Source organism: Tasmannia lanceolata, unplaced genomic scaffold, assembly GCF_043159265.1.
Source record: "Tasmannia lanceolata isolate RefF3 unplaced genomic scaffold, GAP_Taslan_0.1 ptg000018l, whole genome shotgun sequence".
Lineage (NCBI taxonomy): Eukaryota > Viridiplantae > Streptophyta > Magnoliopsida > Canellales > Winteraceae > Tasmannia > Tasmannia lanceolata.
This window is the reverse complement of record NW_027518695.1, coordinates 24852490-24870210: the sequence shown is the minus strand read 5'-3', so window position 1 is coordinate 24870210 and position 17721 is coordinate 24852490. Positions and strand designations below refer to the sequence as shown.

At 39.2% G+C, this 17721-nt stretch overlaps 1 protein-coding gene across 3 annotated transcripts; it reads left to right on the top strand.

Annotated features, from left to right (window-relative positions):
* The first annotated feature begins 3530 nt into the window (after nucleotides 1-3530).
* On the top strand, nucleotides 3531-15801 carry LOC143849955 (Syntaxin/t-SNARE family protein). 3 transcript variants are annotated; one of them, XM_077359273.1, is made up of 7 exons: nucleotides 3531-3761; nucleotides 4577-4694; nucleotides 4918-5544; nucleotides 5675-5861; nucleotides 14848-14949; nucleotides 15501-15560; nucleotides 15657-15801. In XM_077359273.1, the coding sequence occupies exons 1-5, from the start codon at nucleotides 3685-3687 to the stop codon at nucleotides 14871-14873; spliced, it is 1035 nt and encodes a 344-aa protein (XP_077215388.1). In that variant the 5' UTR covers nucleotides 3531-3684; the 3' UTR covers nucleotides 14874-14949; nucleotides 15501-15560; nucleotides 15657-15801. The 3 variants fall into 3 exon arrangements, with proteins under 3 accessions (XP_077215388.1, XP_077215387.1, XP_077215389.1); XM_077359272.1 differs by having other exon boundaries at nucleotides 15501-15801; XM_077359274.1 differs by lacking the exon at nucleotides 4577-4694 and having other exon boundaries at nucleotides 3553-3761; nucleotides 15501-15801.
* Nucleotides 15802-17721: the final 1920 nt, after the last annotated feature.

Sequence of the window (17721 nt, the reverse complement as noted above, 5' to 3'; positions counted from 1 at the left end):
CATGCTCTTTGTCTATCCTCTATAGGGGTGTAAACGAGCCGAGCTTGGCCAGGCTCGGCTCGGGCTCGAACCAGGCTCGGTCTCGGCTCGGCTCGGCCAGGCTCGCGAGCAGCTCGCGAGCCTTACCGAGCTCGGGTTATATTATGTTCACACCCCTCATCTTCCCTGGACAGCCCTACTAGTGTAATTTGACTACTTTTTTTACACTATGGGGGTGGTCCTAGTAACAAATGGGGTTCCAAAAATGAAGTGACATATTTTGCCCCCCCCCCCCTTTCACTCCCTGGACAACCCTTTTAATGTATAAATTAATATATAATATATATATATATATATATATATATATATATATATATATATATTTAAATATATTAAATTCTTAACGAGCCGAGCCGAGCCGAGCCTAGCCTAAATTAGGCTCGGCTCATTAAGCTTAACGAGCCTGGTGAGCCGGCTCGGCTCGGCTCGTTAAGGACTCGAGCCGAGCTCGAGCGAGCCTCCGAGCCCGAGCCAAAATTGACACCCTTAATCCTCTCACCCTCTCTCATCGCTTGACAGAACTAATTTATCGTGAAACAAAATTCATGGTACCCAAACTTGAATTTATAAATCATGAACCAGAAGATTGGCAAAACAGAATAAAAAGCATAACACTTCAAACCAGGTGTATTGGTGCTTTCTCTCATCTCACCGATTGGTTGGACAAAACTATTTAGCAACTTGGCGTTGGTCCTTCATTCTTATGAGAAGAAAATCCAAATTAGGAGTCTCTTTGTTCTCGTCATTCATGAGGACAGTCAAATAATGAGGCCGTTGGCTTTGTCAAACCCCGAAATTAGTTTTATAAGATGAATTGATATCCTCACTATTTTTTAAATCGATTTTGCTAGCCTCCATCGCAGAAGCCATTTCGCAGATAATCTGTTTCATGTGAGAGCATCCACCTCGTGAATGAAGACAAAATCTGCTGAAAAGTGAGCTTATGTGGCAGGCCATCCGCGAAATGCCATTTGCGATGCATGCTAGCCAATCCCTTTTTAAATATTGTCATACTCCCCTACTTTATATTTTCACAGGCTGTGGATACAAAAGTTAGGCTACTAATATCTGCACTACAATGTTCTGACACCGGCACTAACTCACCTTGTCATTTATTATTTAACCTGTCAAACGTGATTACAATTCCCAAAAGCTCTCAGAAGCCCATTAAAAAGATTACTACACTACAAGTTAAAAATAATTCGTGAAATTCACATTCATTATTTTTAAATATCTCATAAAATTCAAAACAAAAAATTGAACTCACATCAATCTAATAAACACATGCATTTAACCATCATTTCATTCATGGTTTTAAATTTCGGTTTCGGACCCCACTGAAATCGAAATTTTGGCCGAAATCCGGTGAAACGATAAAAACAATATTATATTTGATACCAAATTTCGGCTGAAATTTTGGCAAAATATTAAATAAATTTTAAAAAAAAAAATTTTGGGTGAAATTTCGGAAAACACGAATTTCGACCGAAATTCCTAAATTTCGGACGAAATAAAATACCGTTTCGGGTATGTGACATTTCGGTGTCGGTACCTACCAAAACCCGAAATTTCGAATTTCGGTCGAAATTTAAAACCATGATTTCATGTCTTTTTTGTATCCTAATTAGAAAAAAGGGTTGCTAGGAAAACATGATTTCGTTTGGAAAAAAGAAAAAGAAAAGAACAATATCCTCTGATGTGCAAGAATACAATACAGTGAGCTCACACCCCGATGAAGGCTCTGTTCCTTTCAACGTAAAAATGGACGTAAGATTTGTTTCATATTGTAAAAATGAAAATAAAACAAATTTTACGTCGAACATAAAACAAATCTTACGTCGAAAGGAACAGAGCCGAAGTGAAAAAAAATCAGTTGAAATGCCTAAATCTTCGGTGATTTTCACCATCGTCTTTGTCTTCTGTATGGGATCCCATTTTAGACGTGTTTTCCTTTAAAAAAATAAGTCTATATAATAGATACATGCATAGTAAATAGAAAAATGCATATAGTTTTCATAATTTTCCAAAACAATTGGTGTCGTGCGAGTGAGACTGAGAGTAGGATCGAGGAGACCGAGGAAATGTTTTTTTTTTTTTGAACGGTGAGACCGACCAAATGGGTTCTCACCACAATGTCACAAGTGTGGTAAGCCTCACCTTAGGTTTAGGAAAATCAACAAAGACTAGATTTTTTTTTTCTTTTGCACAAATGTAACATTGTCATTGTTGGGCTCTCCCATTCGTCTCCCTTAGTTATGATATTATTTACTTTCCAAATATTTTCCCAAATTTCTAAATATTTTTGCCTCTGATTCTTGAATTCAAACATTGTAACTATGCTTACTAAACAGAGATGGATTTTCCATATTCCCACAAGTATACAGGGAAGTGAATATATGATATATTCATCATCTCTCCCTCTCCCCCCCCCCCACCCTAGTGCATTTATGATTACTCTTTTCACGCTAAAAGGGGGTGGCCGTGGTAAGAAATGGGGATGAATATATATAATTTGTAAGTGATGTATCCCTCATCTTTCCCTCCCTGCCACCCTCCTTCTAGTTCATTTATGATTTCTCTTCTCATACTACAAGGGGGTGCGGGGAAGAAATGGGGATGATTATATACAATTTCACTAGCTATATATGTCACAGGTTTACAGGTTACGCAAAGGATACAGATATTTGAACTAACTCACATTATCTTTTCCTCTTTAATTAGCTCGAGAGGTTTTTGGGAATTGTAATAACTTTTGACTAGTGGTGTAAACGGATCGAATTCGAAGCGGATATGGCTATATCCGAATTTGATTACAGTATACGCTATCTGAATTCGGATTCGGATTCAAATTCAACGAATATTTAATATCTATTACCAAATTTGATTCTGACAGATATTGTTCAAATTCGGATATTATCCATATCCGTTTATCCAGTAAATTTGAACATTTTACTGCATCACTTTATCTTTCTTTTCCTTATTACTCTATTTCGTCTCTAAAACACTTATTTTTTTTTCCAAAAAGAAAATTCATTTTTCTTTTAGAAACAAAAGATAGTGTGTCATTATTAAAAATAAATTTAATGATATTATTATTAATAACTACAAATGATGTTCTTCTCATAATCGAATGTTAAACGGATCGGATATACCATTAACCAGGTAATATTTGCTTTAAACAGATTCGGATGCGGACAATATTTGCTTTAAACGGATTCGGATGCGGACAGTAATGGAATTTTCGAATATCCATTTACCCCACCACTTTCGACAGTTAGTCAGTAATAATTGACAAGGCGAGTTCATCTCGTTATAAAAAATGGTAGTGGGAATATCAGCAACCTTTGGAACCCGACAGTACTTGGAGGCTTCCGTACTAACCGACAAAGTAGCACTCTCCATTGGCGCTCGTGATTGAAACGAACGGCTGAGATGATACCACTTGTTCCAGAAATAAAGATCGTAGCCGTTGGTCCATCCCCAAACTCGCTCGTGGTTCAAGAAGAACGCCTGAGAAGAGGGAGAAAAACTTCTTTTCTCATCTCCCCACCAACCCCATTTCAAGGGTTAGGGTTTTTAATTTGAAATACAAATTTTAATTTATTTTCCTTGTAGTTTTTTTTTTATCGCGAGAAAGAGGATCAGATGACTTCGAATTTCGATCGATGGGAGAAAGATCCGTTTTTTTCTGCCGCAGAGGAAGTTCAGGAATCCGCCGACAGGTTAGGGTTAGGGTTTGTCTTATGGTTTTGTTGATCCTTTATTTGATGATTTACGTTTTTTTTTTTTTTTTTTTTTGGGGGGGGGATCTGGAATGGTAATTTCTAGTGTTACTTGTAGGGTTTCAATATATTATTTTTGAAGGCTTGTTTTTTTCTTAGTTTTTAGGCAGATTTTGTTGATAATTTACGTTTGTTGGATCTGGAATGGTAATTTCTAGTGTTACTTGTAGGGTTTCAATCTATTATTTTTTAAGGTTTGTTTTTTTCTTAGTTTTTAGGTGGATTTTGTTCATCCTTTATTTGATGATTTACGTTTTTTTTGGGTAATTTCTATGTTACTTGTAGGGTTTCATTATATTATCTCTGAAGGTTTGTTTTTTCTTAATTTTTAGGTGGATTTTGTTGATCATTTATTCGATGATTTACGTTTGTTGGATCTGGAATTGTAAATTTCTAGTGTTACTTGTAGGGTTTCAATATATTATTTGTGAAGATTTGTTTTTTCTTAGTTTTAAGGAAGATTTGTTTTTTCTTAGTTTTTAGGTGGATTTTGTTGATCCTTTATTTGATGATTTTCGTTTGTTGGATCTGGAGTGGTTTCAATATATTATTTTTGAAGGTTTTGTTTTTTCTTAGTTTTTAGGTGGATTTTGTTGATTCTTTTTATTTGATGATTTCTGTTTGTTGGATCTGGAATTGTAAATTTCTAGTGTTACTTGTAGGATTTCAATATATTATTTGTTTTGGTATTTGGTGTTTTTTCTTTTGTTTGCATTTGGTTTGTCTTAGGGTTTGTTTTGTCTTTCTTTTTGAAGGATGGAATCTGCTTATAGAAGATGGATCCGTGGAAGGAAGGATGATTCTGAATTCGTTGGAAATTATGATGAACTTCGCAGAGAGATGCAAACCGCACTCGGCACTGCGAAATGGCAGGTGGTTTTATTGTTTGCTTAGTTTTTAGGTTTTTTTTTCGGGTGGAATAGGGTTTTTTGGGGTGGATTAGGGCTTTTCTTTTTAAAAATGGGTAGATTAGCATTTTTCTGGCGTGGATTAGGGTTTTTTTTTTGGTGGAATAAGGTTTTTTTTTGGGGTGGATTAGGTTTTTTTTTTTTTTTTTTTTGAATTTTGAGAATTGATTTTCGGGCTGTTGATGCAGCTGGAGGAGTTCGAGCGGGCGGTGAGATCATGCTTGACGGAGGATGCAAGAACCAGACATCGCCAATTTGTGGTTGCAATTGAGAATCAGATTTTAACTATAGAGGATTCAATCAGGAATTTGGTCCTCGAGGATGGAAAGACTGTGCTGCCTTGGGTGAGATTGGATGAAGGAGAAAGTGACGAGCTTGCTTTGTTTCTTACCGGACCCTTACCCGACGGTGACATGATTGTGACAATTCCTGCTGGGAAGGATGAAGAAAGGAATTTGGAACAGATGGTTGCTGACACAATACCTGATTGTTCAAAGAATTCGTGCCATTCACTTGAGTTGGATATGAAAGAGACAAGGGAGGAGAAGGTGAATGGGTATCGGAGGACGGCAAGTGCCAGTGCCGACATTGGCACCTGGAAAATTGCAGTCTCAGTTGAGGACACCCCGCCGCGGCCGTTTGATGGACAACCAGATTTGCCGCCAAAGATTCCCAGCTTTACTACCTTCACCAGGTCAACGGAATCATCAACGCCTAAACTGAAGTGGTTGAAGAATGGTTTCAGGAAATGGAAGGGTGGGGATTGTCACCAAGCTGCGGATACCATGCCATTGCGGTCTTATCAATTGAGTAGGGTGAGAATTTTGTTTTTTTTCTTTCTATATTATTCTTATTGTAATTAGAATTTCATTTCTTGATTATTTCATGCTTACAGCAATATGATATTTATGAGGATTTTCCTTATTTTGTTTTTTTTTCTTAAAGGGCATCAATGCTTGCTATGAAAAAAGTAAGAGCTGCCTGGATAGCTGTAATGATGAATCTTATAATAAGCAGCTGTATGGATGGCTTGGAGCTGTTCAACGACAGCTTCAAAGGTCTCAGTATCAAATTCAATATAGTCGGCCCATTCAATTAGCCTTTTGGGTCATTCTTGTTCTTTGTCTGATTGGTAAGCTGCTCTAAATTAAAGATTACTTCTTTCATTTTATAATTTCTTTCTTAACTGTAAATTGTGTTTGTAGAGATGAGTAAATTTTCTCACAGAAGTTGTTTTTGCATTGTTTGAAAAATTTCTGCCTTTTCATCGAATAATTACTTTGAAACTGTAAAGGAGGCTTAATTAATGTTCACTATGAAACGAAAAGTTCTTTATGTTTGTGCAGCTGATGATAGTCGTATGACATATATTTTAGTATCTCTATATGCACACTCTTTTTGTTGGTGTACTTCTTTCATGGAATATGCTTTTTACTTAGTTTTGCTATCTCTGGGTCACAATGCGTATGTGATTCTAGAACATCCATATACTGCATTTCGCTATTTTTGTCTGGCAGTGTAATTTTTAAAGTCAAAGATTCTCTTCAACTTTGATTATCTTATGTAAAACTTGCTTGTGTAAAGCAGCATGCAAGGAGAAAAGTGGTTAAAGGATGGTGACAAGAACACACCTTTCTTCCACCATATTGTGAATACAAGGAGAAGAAATAATCACATCAGCAGCCCATTGGTATATGGTACGGAGTTTGAAGACCTTGAGTAATGTAGAGGCAGATAGTGGAAGCTTTGATACCAAACAAACAGATGGTGTGGTGGAAGCTTAAGAGTATGGTGGTGGTCTTAGGTTAGAAAACCAAGGGAAAAGGGAAGGGAAACTAACGAAAAGGGTGATTGAAAGGGTTGAAAGGGGCACGTGAAACTGTTAGAAAAGGGCCCAAAAGGGGCTGAAACTAATGAAAATCTTAATTGAAAGTACAAGATCAAAAGTGGTCAGAGGGAAGGTTATGGTTTAAATTATTGGAGGTTTGGTTTGAGGTGGAATAGTGGTTGGAAGCTCTTGGGGTTTAAAGAAGTTGTTGGGTGGCGAGGAAGGATTTCTTGGTGAATGGTTTAGATGAAAGGAATTGGGTGGTGGATATCAAGAAGTTGTTAAGGATTTAAGAAAGTGTTAAAGAATCAAGATGGCTGTTGAAGGAGTTTGGATTAGTTAGGATCGGCTGAAACAAAGTGGTAACGGCTGGGTTTAAGGCTTGCTGTTTTAAGATGTAAAGTGGAGGATTGCAACTGTAAGTTTAGGGTTCTTGGGTAGAATTTAAGTGGCTGCATGGGAGTGTTGCGGGTGAAGATAGGCTGGGTTTATGCGACTTTAGGATTGTGTAAAATCAATTGATGTGGGCTGGGTGTTGGCAGCAAACTATAAGGTGAAGAGGTTGCTGCTAGGAGGTCTTAAATAAGGGTGTTAGGATGGTGGTTCAGTGAGGATATTGTAAAGGACTGGTTTGCGCAAAACAAACAGTAAATTTGTGGCTGGGTTTCAATCGAATTTGAAATAGGGGTGCTTATTCTGGGTGAAGGATTGGCTGAAGGTTAAGGCTTGCAGCTGTTGGGCTATGCAAGTCGATTTTTTACTGTTGAAGAGGTGGTGTATGTGGTTGATGGCTGGGCGGCTGTTGAAGAGTTGGTATATGTGGTTGATGGCTGGGCGGCTGTGATGGATGGAGGTTGGCGAAAAGCCCATAGGTAGGCTGTTGTGTTGGTCAACTGAGAACCAAGTGTTCTTGGTTAGGATTTCCTATGGCTTAGTGAAAGATTGTTTTGAGAGGAGTGGAGATCGGATTTTATGGAGGCCTATGAAGTACGGGTGCTTCAAAAGGCCCGCGTACCCGTATCGGGTGCGTATCCGACACGGGTGCGCTCGGGTGCGTCCCGGGTGCGTGTCGGGTGCGCACCCGATTCAAAAACCCTTTTTTTTAAATTTTGACGGTCGGGTGCGTGTCGGGTGCGCACCCCGACGCACCCGACACGTTTTTAAGTGTTTTAAAACAAAAAAAAAAGAAAAAAAGAGGAGGGCTGCCAATAACATTTTTTTTTGGGGGGAGGGGGGTTTAAATTATAAAAGCCCTTTTTCCATTTTGGTGAATGGTGATGTTATGGTTATTTGATTGCTTTCCTATTTTTAATTTTTTTTTTTAATAAAAATTATTATTATATTCAACGCACCCGCACCCAAGTTTTTTGGAAAATCACGTACCCACGTACCCGTGTCGTGTCGCACCCGCACCCCGCACCCGCACCCCGCACCCGCACCCGTGCTTCATAGATGGAGGCCAGCCTTTAGAAGGAACTTCTTTTAAAGAGAGATGGTGGCAGTGGCTAGATTACTTGAATTGTTAGAAGGGTTCTATGTGAAGCGGTCTGGAATGGATCAAAGGATATGGAGCTGGGACTCTACTGGGGTGTTCACTGTCAAATCCTTCTACAACATGCTTGTGCCTTGCCCTGTGCTCTTAAGAAGAGCCAGAGTATGGAAAATCAAAACGCCTCCTATAGTCACCATTTTTCAGCTGGGCAGCCTTTCGTGATTGGATTCAAATTGTAGGCTTTCTATGGAAGAGAGAAATTCTGATTGATGACCACTGTATCATGTGCATAGCGGCAGGGGAGTCTATTGACCACCTTTTCATTCATTGTAATTTAGATAGGGAGGTCCGGGGTAAAATCCTTAACAGATTCGGGATCTTATTGGTCTTTCTGCCTAAGCTTTCAGACCTTTTGTAGGGATGGTAGACAGTTTCTTGAAAAAAGAAAGTCAAAACCCTCTACAATATTCTCTCTTCTAGCTACCTTGTGGGAGCTATGGAGAGAGGAATAATAGAGTGTTTGAAGGTGTTGCTAAGTCTCCCCACTTCTTATTCATTAAAGGAGGCTTGGAAGGAAATCTATACGAGTTCTGAAGTACCCATTGAAATTGTTAAAAAATGGGAGCTCCCGCATCAAGGGCTTCTTAAAATGAATTTTGACAAATTGAGTATAGGGAACCTGGGTTTGGTGGGCATTGGAGGTGTCCTAAGAAACTCGAGGGGCGAAATCATTTGGGCTTTTGCAGGGCCTATTGGAGTTAGGGATGCAAGTGAGGTGGAAGTTAGAGCCGTCCATCAGGGGATTAAAAGTTTAGATGGAGGTTGCTTGGATAGGGTGATCATGGAAGGAGATTCCCTAAGCGGCATCCTATGGCTTAGGGGCTCTTCGGTGCCCCCCTTGGAGATTTAACCCCTATTTTGACGAGATGCAAGCTATTGTTGAAGGATCTTCGATTACTTTCATGCATTGTCGGAGGTCGGCCAAAAGCATGGCGGACAAACTGGCTAGGGACAGTGCAGTTAAGGCGGGGCTTGAAATGTTTGATTTTATCCCTCCTTGATTTATAGGTTCCTTGTTTTTTTATGCTGTGCTTGTTTCTTTTGCTCTTGTAAAGTTTGTATTGACCATCTCGGTCTCTCCCCCTCTTTTATTAAAATTTGCAGCCATTTAAAAAAGAAACCTTAGGGAACCAGAAGGTGGAGAAATTGACTGGATTGAAGGGATTTTGGGCTGAAACTTATCAGGTCTCCAGGTTGTTGATCGAGGCGATCTTCGGTATTTTGGATTGGCAACTTGGAGCAAGTAAGCGGCTTCTCTTGCAGAAGTAGAGAAGGCTGCTTCATGTGACAAATCTTTGTGAGAAATCGTGAAAGTTGAAGCAGGAAGAAGGTTCAATATGGAGTTGCTGCCGGAATCCAATCAAATAATTTATGAGATAACAAGAGGAACAAGGAGCTCTCATTGGAGTTCTTGATTCAACTTGAAGATGGATCAAAGGAAAATATCTTAGAAAATTTCACTTTATTTCAAAATAACCCAGCCATGAAAAAATGTTTTACATCATGCGAATTTACAGAACTTGCCATGACAAAGTTCTCCTCAAACTAAACTTCATAATTCTACTAAAACACAAATGATAATATCCTAAATACTCTTAAAAAAAGACATCCTAAAATACCTCAAACTTCCCTAAAATCTCCCTTGGTAAAGCTAAAATTCTTCTAATATAGAAAAAGCAACCTAAACTCCTAAAATAACTAAAACAAGATTATGTTCTGCCAATTGAATATTTCAACTTATAACCAAGGATTTATATTTCGACTGACACCCGAACCCGAAATTTCGGGTTTTGTTCGAGACTGAAATCGAAATTAAGTAAACTCGAAACGTAATTTCGGTCCGAAAATTTAGGAAAATCACTTCAAAAACGGGATTTTATTCATAATCTAATATTTCCCTAAAATTTCGGGCGAAATTACCGAGATTTCGGCCATATCGGCAGAAATTTCGTGCGGGATAAAATCTTACATTTTCTGATTTCGTGGGATTTCGAACAAAATTTCCGAAATTTCGTTTTCGGTGAGGACCGAAACTCCTTCCGAAACCGAAATTTAAAACCTTGCTTATAACTAGCTAAAATAAATTAAAAATCAAGACCCTTGGTGAAACAAGGGTTGTTGATTTGCTCGCCGTCTGATATCTGGATGATGTTTTTTGGCCTTGGGAAAACATGATCTGGCATAGTCTTGATCATCTATCCGTGGCACCGATCCGTCCGACCCTCAGATGGTCCGAAATGGTCTGATCTTAGGTCTAGAGTTCTCCGCCTTCGAACGACATAAATGTAACATTCATCATTGAGGTACCCACCAATACAATTGTTTTTTTTTTTTTTTGAATGGTAACCACCAATCCAACTGTCTCCTTTTACTAATCTCTATATAAGGCAGTTGAGAGATTTAAACCAAAGTTAGATGCAATTGATTTTGGTATCATTGAGGAAGTGGTCATGGCACTATAGATGAATAATTATTGGTAAGCAATTGAAGCAGTATTTGCGATGAAAGGACGCAAGGCACTAGTCTGGATGGTTCTTTGCCTGGATTTCTTTCATGTATGGAATTATTAAAGAGGACCCATTTTTTTAATATTTTATATTAATTTTCTTTTGCGAAGAGTTCCATGAGAGAAAGCTTGCCTTGACAGGAGTGTTGATGCCTAATTTATAAGTCGTATCAACGAAGGATGAAGAGGCAGTATTGAGGAACTTCATATAAATAAATTTAGTAGGCAATGTGTGTGCACAATTTTGTCCATGGTGCTAGCGGCCAGATTGAGGAAGGTGCTCGCCTTCTTATATTGTGGTCTCAAGGGGCTTTTATACAAGGACATTATATCGTGGTCTCATGAGTGCATTAACTCTCTTAATAAAGCTGTGAGAGGGGCAACTATGTCGACGATAATCATGGAAAACACCTATGTTGGGGTGGGATTTCAGACTGCTGGGTAAGTTGGGTTTGGTGAGAAATTGCAATTGTAGATTATGGTGCGTCGGTGCGTGTATCATTCGCATGGTCCCCTGTAATCATTAATGGCCCCCCTAAAAGGCTTGTCAAAAGCTTGGAGGGGTTTGATACCCAGGAAAGGTGAACCCTTGTTCCCCCTTCTTCTTCCTGGTTGCGGCAGAACTATGGAATTGTTTAACAAGTTGGTGGTAAAGCTAATGTTCTGATTTGGAGCATTGGTCCTCTATACTCATTATTGCCTCCCTAAAAGGCTTGCCAAAAGCTGGAGGGGTTTGATACCCAGGAAAGGTGAAACCTTAGTCTCCCTTCTTGTTCAAGGTTGTGGCGAACCTTGGGAAGTGTTCAACAGGTTGGTGGAAAACCTAATATTCTAATTTGCAACTTCCCCATATACAATTTGCAGATGATAACTTATTTTCTTTCTTGGGATATCTCATGGTGCAAGTTCTTAATCTCACAGTGATATTTAGATTCTATTAATTATCTTCAGTGCAACAAATTAATTTTGCTAAACCAATGGTCATAGTGGTGCTAGTAGACAAGCAAACTATGGGGACTTCACTAATATCTTTAGATGTATTTAATAAGTTTATTTTCCAGTTTTTTTTTTTTTAAAGTTTATTTTCACATTCAATAAAAGAATATCTTTGAATGTAGAGTAGAGTGTGGCTTGTATAGATTTGACCTTCAATTATCTTGGATCGGCAATAACTTTTCCTAGCTATATCATTCAAAAAAAAATGAAACTTTAGCTAGTTATAACACTGAAAGTTTAGTTGGAGTTGGGTTTTACGGGGGGTAGGGGGATGGGAGGAGTAATCGAGAAGGAAGATGTTTATGGTACTGCCATTGGACGTAAAATAAAAGTTGTACCTGGAGATTGGATGTGTGGGAGATGTGATTATCATAATTTCAAATGAAGATTTTAATGCCGAAGATGTGGAGAAAAGCAGACATCGAACAAATAGGGCGTTAGAAAAGAACGAGGGAACCATGATGTCAATGGAGGTAGATGGCCTGAAAATGGTGATGCAAGGACAGTAGATGATGGAGTTGCTAAAACAGTGGAAATTTCCGGGTGAGAAGTTCAGGACAGAATCAAACTGCTAAAAACCTATCTCGTTGGCCGTTTAAAGAAACAAGATTGGGATCTTGCCTCAATTTGGGCATGGGCGAAATGGTTTTGGGGACTCCCTGAACTTCCAGAACCATTCACAGTTAGTAAGAATTAAGTTCTGTTTGGATTTCAAAATGAAGAGCAGGCTAATATGATATTCCAAAGAGGCGCAAGCGTATTCGGAGAATTTCTCTTATCTCTATATCCTTGGAACCCTGCTTTAAAAACGGGGGCGAAAGCTAGATGGATTCGATTCTATGGGATCCCGATGCATGCCTGGGCATACACTACGGTCTACGCCCTCGCTAGTCTTTTCGGAACGGTAATGGAGATTCAATTAGAAGGGGACAACCCTCAAAGTCTTGAATATGCTAAGGCCAAGGTCTTCACCTCTGAATGGGCATTTCTTAGATCAGTAGTAAGATTAAAAGTGGAGAACCGGTATTATTCGATAGGTGTTGCCGACGAAGATACAAAGAATGCAGCCATCGAATTCACTAGTTTGAAGGAGACTTATCCATTTGATCTGATCGCCAATCACAAGAAGCCTGAAAGGTCTATGAACGGGGAAAAACTACCACTTAAGCCGCGGAATACTGAGGAAATTAGTTCGCCGAGAAGACCAGGGCAGAATCGTTAAACCTCTAAAAAACAATTTTCAACGGCTACTCACCTGATGAATCTCATTGGTTGTCTGAGAGGATGCAAAAAGGCAAAGGGAGGATGAACGATCGGGATGGATCGGTGGTGGGGGAAATCAGGTCCGTCCATTCAAATTCCTGGGAAAGGCGGGATTCTTGTCAGATCGATGGGTTAAAATTCAAACATAAAAAAGATACGAGGAATGAGGCTCAGTCAAATGAATACGTGGCTAAGGAACAACCAATCAGGATTAAAGAGAGGAAGGCCCTAGATGAGAGCTGTCAAAACGCTAGCTGGACAAACACGAGGCAGAAAATGACGGGACCAGATAACATCAACGTGGCCATATCAAAAGGAATATGGGGACAGGTGGCACAAGATCCATGCACCTTGACGTTATCGCCGGTCACGTCTGTGGTAAAAGAGAAAATAAAGGAAAATAAGGCTTTTGAGCATGGTCTTCGGAAATCTAAGGGAACAGATAGTGATATCGTGGTGAAATCAAGCATGAATCAATTGCAGGTGGCACAAGCTCAGTCTGCCTGGGAGGTGGTGCCTGTCAGGCAAGATAACTTTTGTCCACTAATGGAGGAAAGCAGAAAGAAAAATGCTGAAATGAGAACGGGGAGAAAAAATAAGAGAACTTTCCCCCTACAGCGTCGTAGATCGAGTGTCCGGTGGCCGGCTTGCGATACCGGTGACATGAAGCGGCAAAAAATGGATGCCTCCCTTCCATCTCAACTAAGGTTTCTGAAAAAGGAGATCAATCAACTCATCCACCGGACTTTTGTGGAGGCGAATCTGCAGTTTGCACAGCCTCCCAAAGCAAAGTGGTTAGTTAGAAAGGAGAAAGACACTGATAGAGAGGATATTATGCAGGAATATCTTGCCCCAAAATGGAAAAAAATTCGGCCAAATATCGGTGTCACTTCGAGTAATGGATTGGGTGGCGTACCTGTCGATTCCCATTTGTTAAATGCCAACAAGTCTCTGGAATCATTGCAAAGGCTGGCTGAGAACTCAAAAAAGCTTCCAAACCTTCGGCTGGATGTAATTTGCGGCCGCGGGGATGAGTCTGAAAATATATGTCTGGGAATAATAGGGATTCAACGACCTGAACTGCGAAAAAAGTCAAGGAGAAAGGAAGGAGGGAATTGAAGCGGTTGCTTTGAGAGAAGCCAAGGGGTCTTTATCAAATCATTTATCAATGAAGATAATTATCTGGACTATCAGGGGCTTGGGGTCAGGAAGAAAATGATTGGCCGTGAAGGAATTGTGTCGAGCATGGCAACCGGATGTCATGGCTATTGTTGAATCGAAGTCGATGAGTGTATCAGAATCGCTAATCAATGGCATATGGGGTAGTTCAAATCAACAATGGGTGGCTAAAGATGCGTGGGGGACTAAAGGGGGTATAATCATCATCTGAAAGGAAAGTTGCTACTCAATGTTGGAGTACGGAATCTGAGAGCACTGTGTTTCGAGGGAGGAAATGTTAGTGGTCAGTTCTTTGTAATCCCTTGAGGGAATGTTTCTGGATCATTGATCCCTATCATGTAATATGGAAGGGACTGCTTGTCCCAACCAATATTCAATAAAATTGTCAATTTAAAAAAAATAAAAATACTGGCAACACTGCAGCATTACCTATTGTGAAGGATTACTTCATTGTTTGTTAAGACTTAAGAGTATCTACTGCCCTGCACGGATTTGGCCTTCTGTCAATGATCTTTGCCTTCTATTAAAAGGACTCTACTGGTGCACCGTTCCAAGGAAGACCAAGATGAATCATCTGGCTCAGAAATAAGTATTAATCTAACAAATGGTCATTTGTAAATTTTGCAACCACCTCTAGCGCCTTTTTCCTAGCGAGATTTAATTGCATGTCTTGAATTGACTTGTCAGCTGCCTTGTGTGATGTATGTGCTACATTAATACACTAGTGAATGGAACTTTTAGATTATTTTCTAGTTGCAAGGATGGAACCTTGACCATTTTACTTTTCTTTGCAGTCTTTTTTGTGATGCATTCAATTTAAAGGAGTATTCAAACTCCCTATATGTCATTGGTACATGGGATCTGGAGTTGCAGAATTCTTTTGGCGGCTGATTGAGGTATCCATATTTTAGAATGCAAACTTTGCCTCTTTTGTAGTTATTTCTTTTTTAATTACATTCATAGCTTTCCGAAAAAATGTGTTTTCATGTCCATGCATGCTTTTAAGTATTACCACCGCACAGAAACACATGCAAACATATGTCTTTATGCATGACCCAATTTGTGCATGGCCCATGTGTTCTGAACCGGGGTCAACTCTACAGTTTTTCCACTGCTCTGGTGTTGTTTGGTAGATGCTTTATCAACCTTGCATGCATAAGGAATCCAATGCATCTCAAGGGGCACATGTACATGCGTGTGGAAGCATGAAGGAATGCTCATGGTTTATTAATCAGCATTGTAGACAAATGCGTTAAGATGAAATAGAAATGCATGCACTTGTATCATGTTGCATCCAAACACATGGATCTATATAAGAATTTGTCGAGATACACACCCATACGTTGGTAATTGATAGGATGTAAACTGCTATGTTTTCTTTTTGGGTTATTGTTGGACATCATTTTTGGATGTGTTATTTATTTATTTTATTGTTGACAAATGACAGGGCTTATAGTTTGTGAACGAAGACCACGGAAGTTATCACCCCAATGGTTGTGCTTTCCAGGTCTGGTAAATTTCCCTATTTGTAAATTGTGGTTGTTAATACCAAAAATCGTGTAAATTTTTTGCTGTATGAAGTGTAAGTCGTAGATTGAAGCAGGTAGAGAGATTCATCCAACAATTGTCTTTAATACAAGTAGAGACGAAGTGCTCCTCATCCAAACAGGTTAGGATAGCTGATACAGAATGCTGTTGTTATCCCATTTCTTGCTCCAATTTCATCCAATCTCCTTGTTATTTATGCTTGGCATGGGGGTAATTTGCTTAGATGTTTATGTGCACTCTAAATTTTGTGGGTTATGGTTCAAAGGCATGGACCCAAAGACTGGAGAACCCACATGCTACATTGGTCAGATTTTATTACTTCAGAATTGACCTTGGATCAATGATACTACATGGGATCCTGCCCGTTCATACGGTGGGCCTATTGTGGAGGGTAATCATTCAAAACACACTGATCAGGTGATCCTAGCAATCAGATTAGTAGCTTATTTCTTGCAGCCAGTTCTGAGTCTACAAAGGTCTCAAAAGAAAGATTGTTCTACAAATACCCCAAATGAGTGCTAAATGGTACGGTATGGGAGCTACTTTAGCAACAGAGAAGCATGCGAAGGGTTGCTGCAGGGGGTTACCACTTATGTTAAAAATGATAAAAGGCATTTCTTTCTTGCGAAGAATGGGGTGGTTGTGTGGAAGAATTTATATAATTAAGGTGGTTCGGCCTTTAATTGCTTGAGCTTACCGGAGAAATGATATTTTCACCCCACTTTCTGGCCATTGTACCCTCTTCTCCTGTCCTTTCTCCTGTAAGGACTGATTACAAGCACCATCTTTTCAATAACAATACATTTCAAGTGAAAGATGTTGAGATCATCCCTCAAGAGAGAGAGAGAGAGAGAGAGAGAGAGAGAGAGAGAGAGAGAGAGAGAGAGAGAGAGATTTTGGACATATCTGTTTGTAGCTAAAAAAACAAGTAAAATTTTACAAAAAACCTGGAATGCGGCGAGAAGAACCACATGCTAGGTCCTCTTTAACGTTAATTTGTGACTTTCATCTCAACTCGACAAAGCCTTTGTCTCAAACTAGTTTGGGTCGGCTAAATGTATCCTTCATAAAAACTCCTGAAGAAGGTGAAAGGAATCTACCTGGCTGTAATCATGGCTTTAGTTGGTTCTTCCATGTGGATCATTTTCTTCCATTCTATCCTATTCAAGGTCATGTTCTCTGTTATGTTCCTAGCTATCAAGTCTTTACTCATTGTTTCTACCCAAGTTGTTTTCGGTCCGTCTCTACCTCTTTTTACTAGAGCATCCAAAGGCTTACGCTGGATATGTCCAAACCATTATAAGCGGTGACTCTGCAGGAATATAAACTTCAGTGTAGCAGATCTCAACACAATCACCAAAGGATATAATAGCCCGACACACTACATTTTCCACAATCTGAGAGATTTGAACCACCAACATATAACCACAATCTGATAAATAATTAACAAGGTAGTGTCACACTAATGAACTTTCATGTTTGGAAATGGGAATAACCCTTCTTTTATGACCATTGAAGTGTAGCACTTTAGTAGTTATCTTTTGGGAAAATTGTATCTCCAAGAAATTTTCTTAATTATGGATGCTACCGTCCACTGCCTCAAACAACTTTTTAAAATTTTCTTTTCTAAGTTTACCCTTAATTATAAATAAAGTTTACTTTTACTTAGAAAATTAAGGAAAATATAGATAAATCCTTAAAATCTCTCCCCCTCTATTGATCGTATTAGAAACTCATTAAAAACACTATTCTTTGAAAAGCTCTCTACCAACCAAATTGAATCCCTTCTCCTCACCATAATATGGAATCTCCTCCATTTTTTGTACGGAATTAACTCTCTCTCTCTCTCAAATGATTGATCAATGCTTAAGCTTACTTCTTGGCCACTGCTATTCATTGGTGTAAAATAGAGGGTCCCACACCATTCAAAAATGAGGTGTAAAAAAATTGCCGGTGTAAAATAGTGGGCCCCATCCCACACATGGACTTGGGTGGAGATCATGAGACCCACGGCATCAAAGCATGAAATAAAATAGTGTCCCCCTTCCAATTTAAAACATTGATTATATGACAAAGAAAGGGAGATGTATACATTGATGCTCTTTATGTGTATGGTTCCA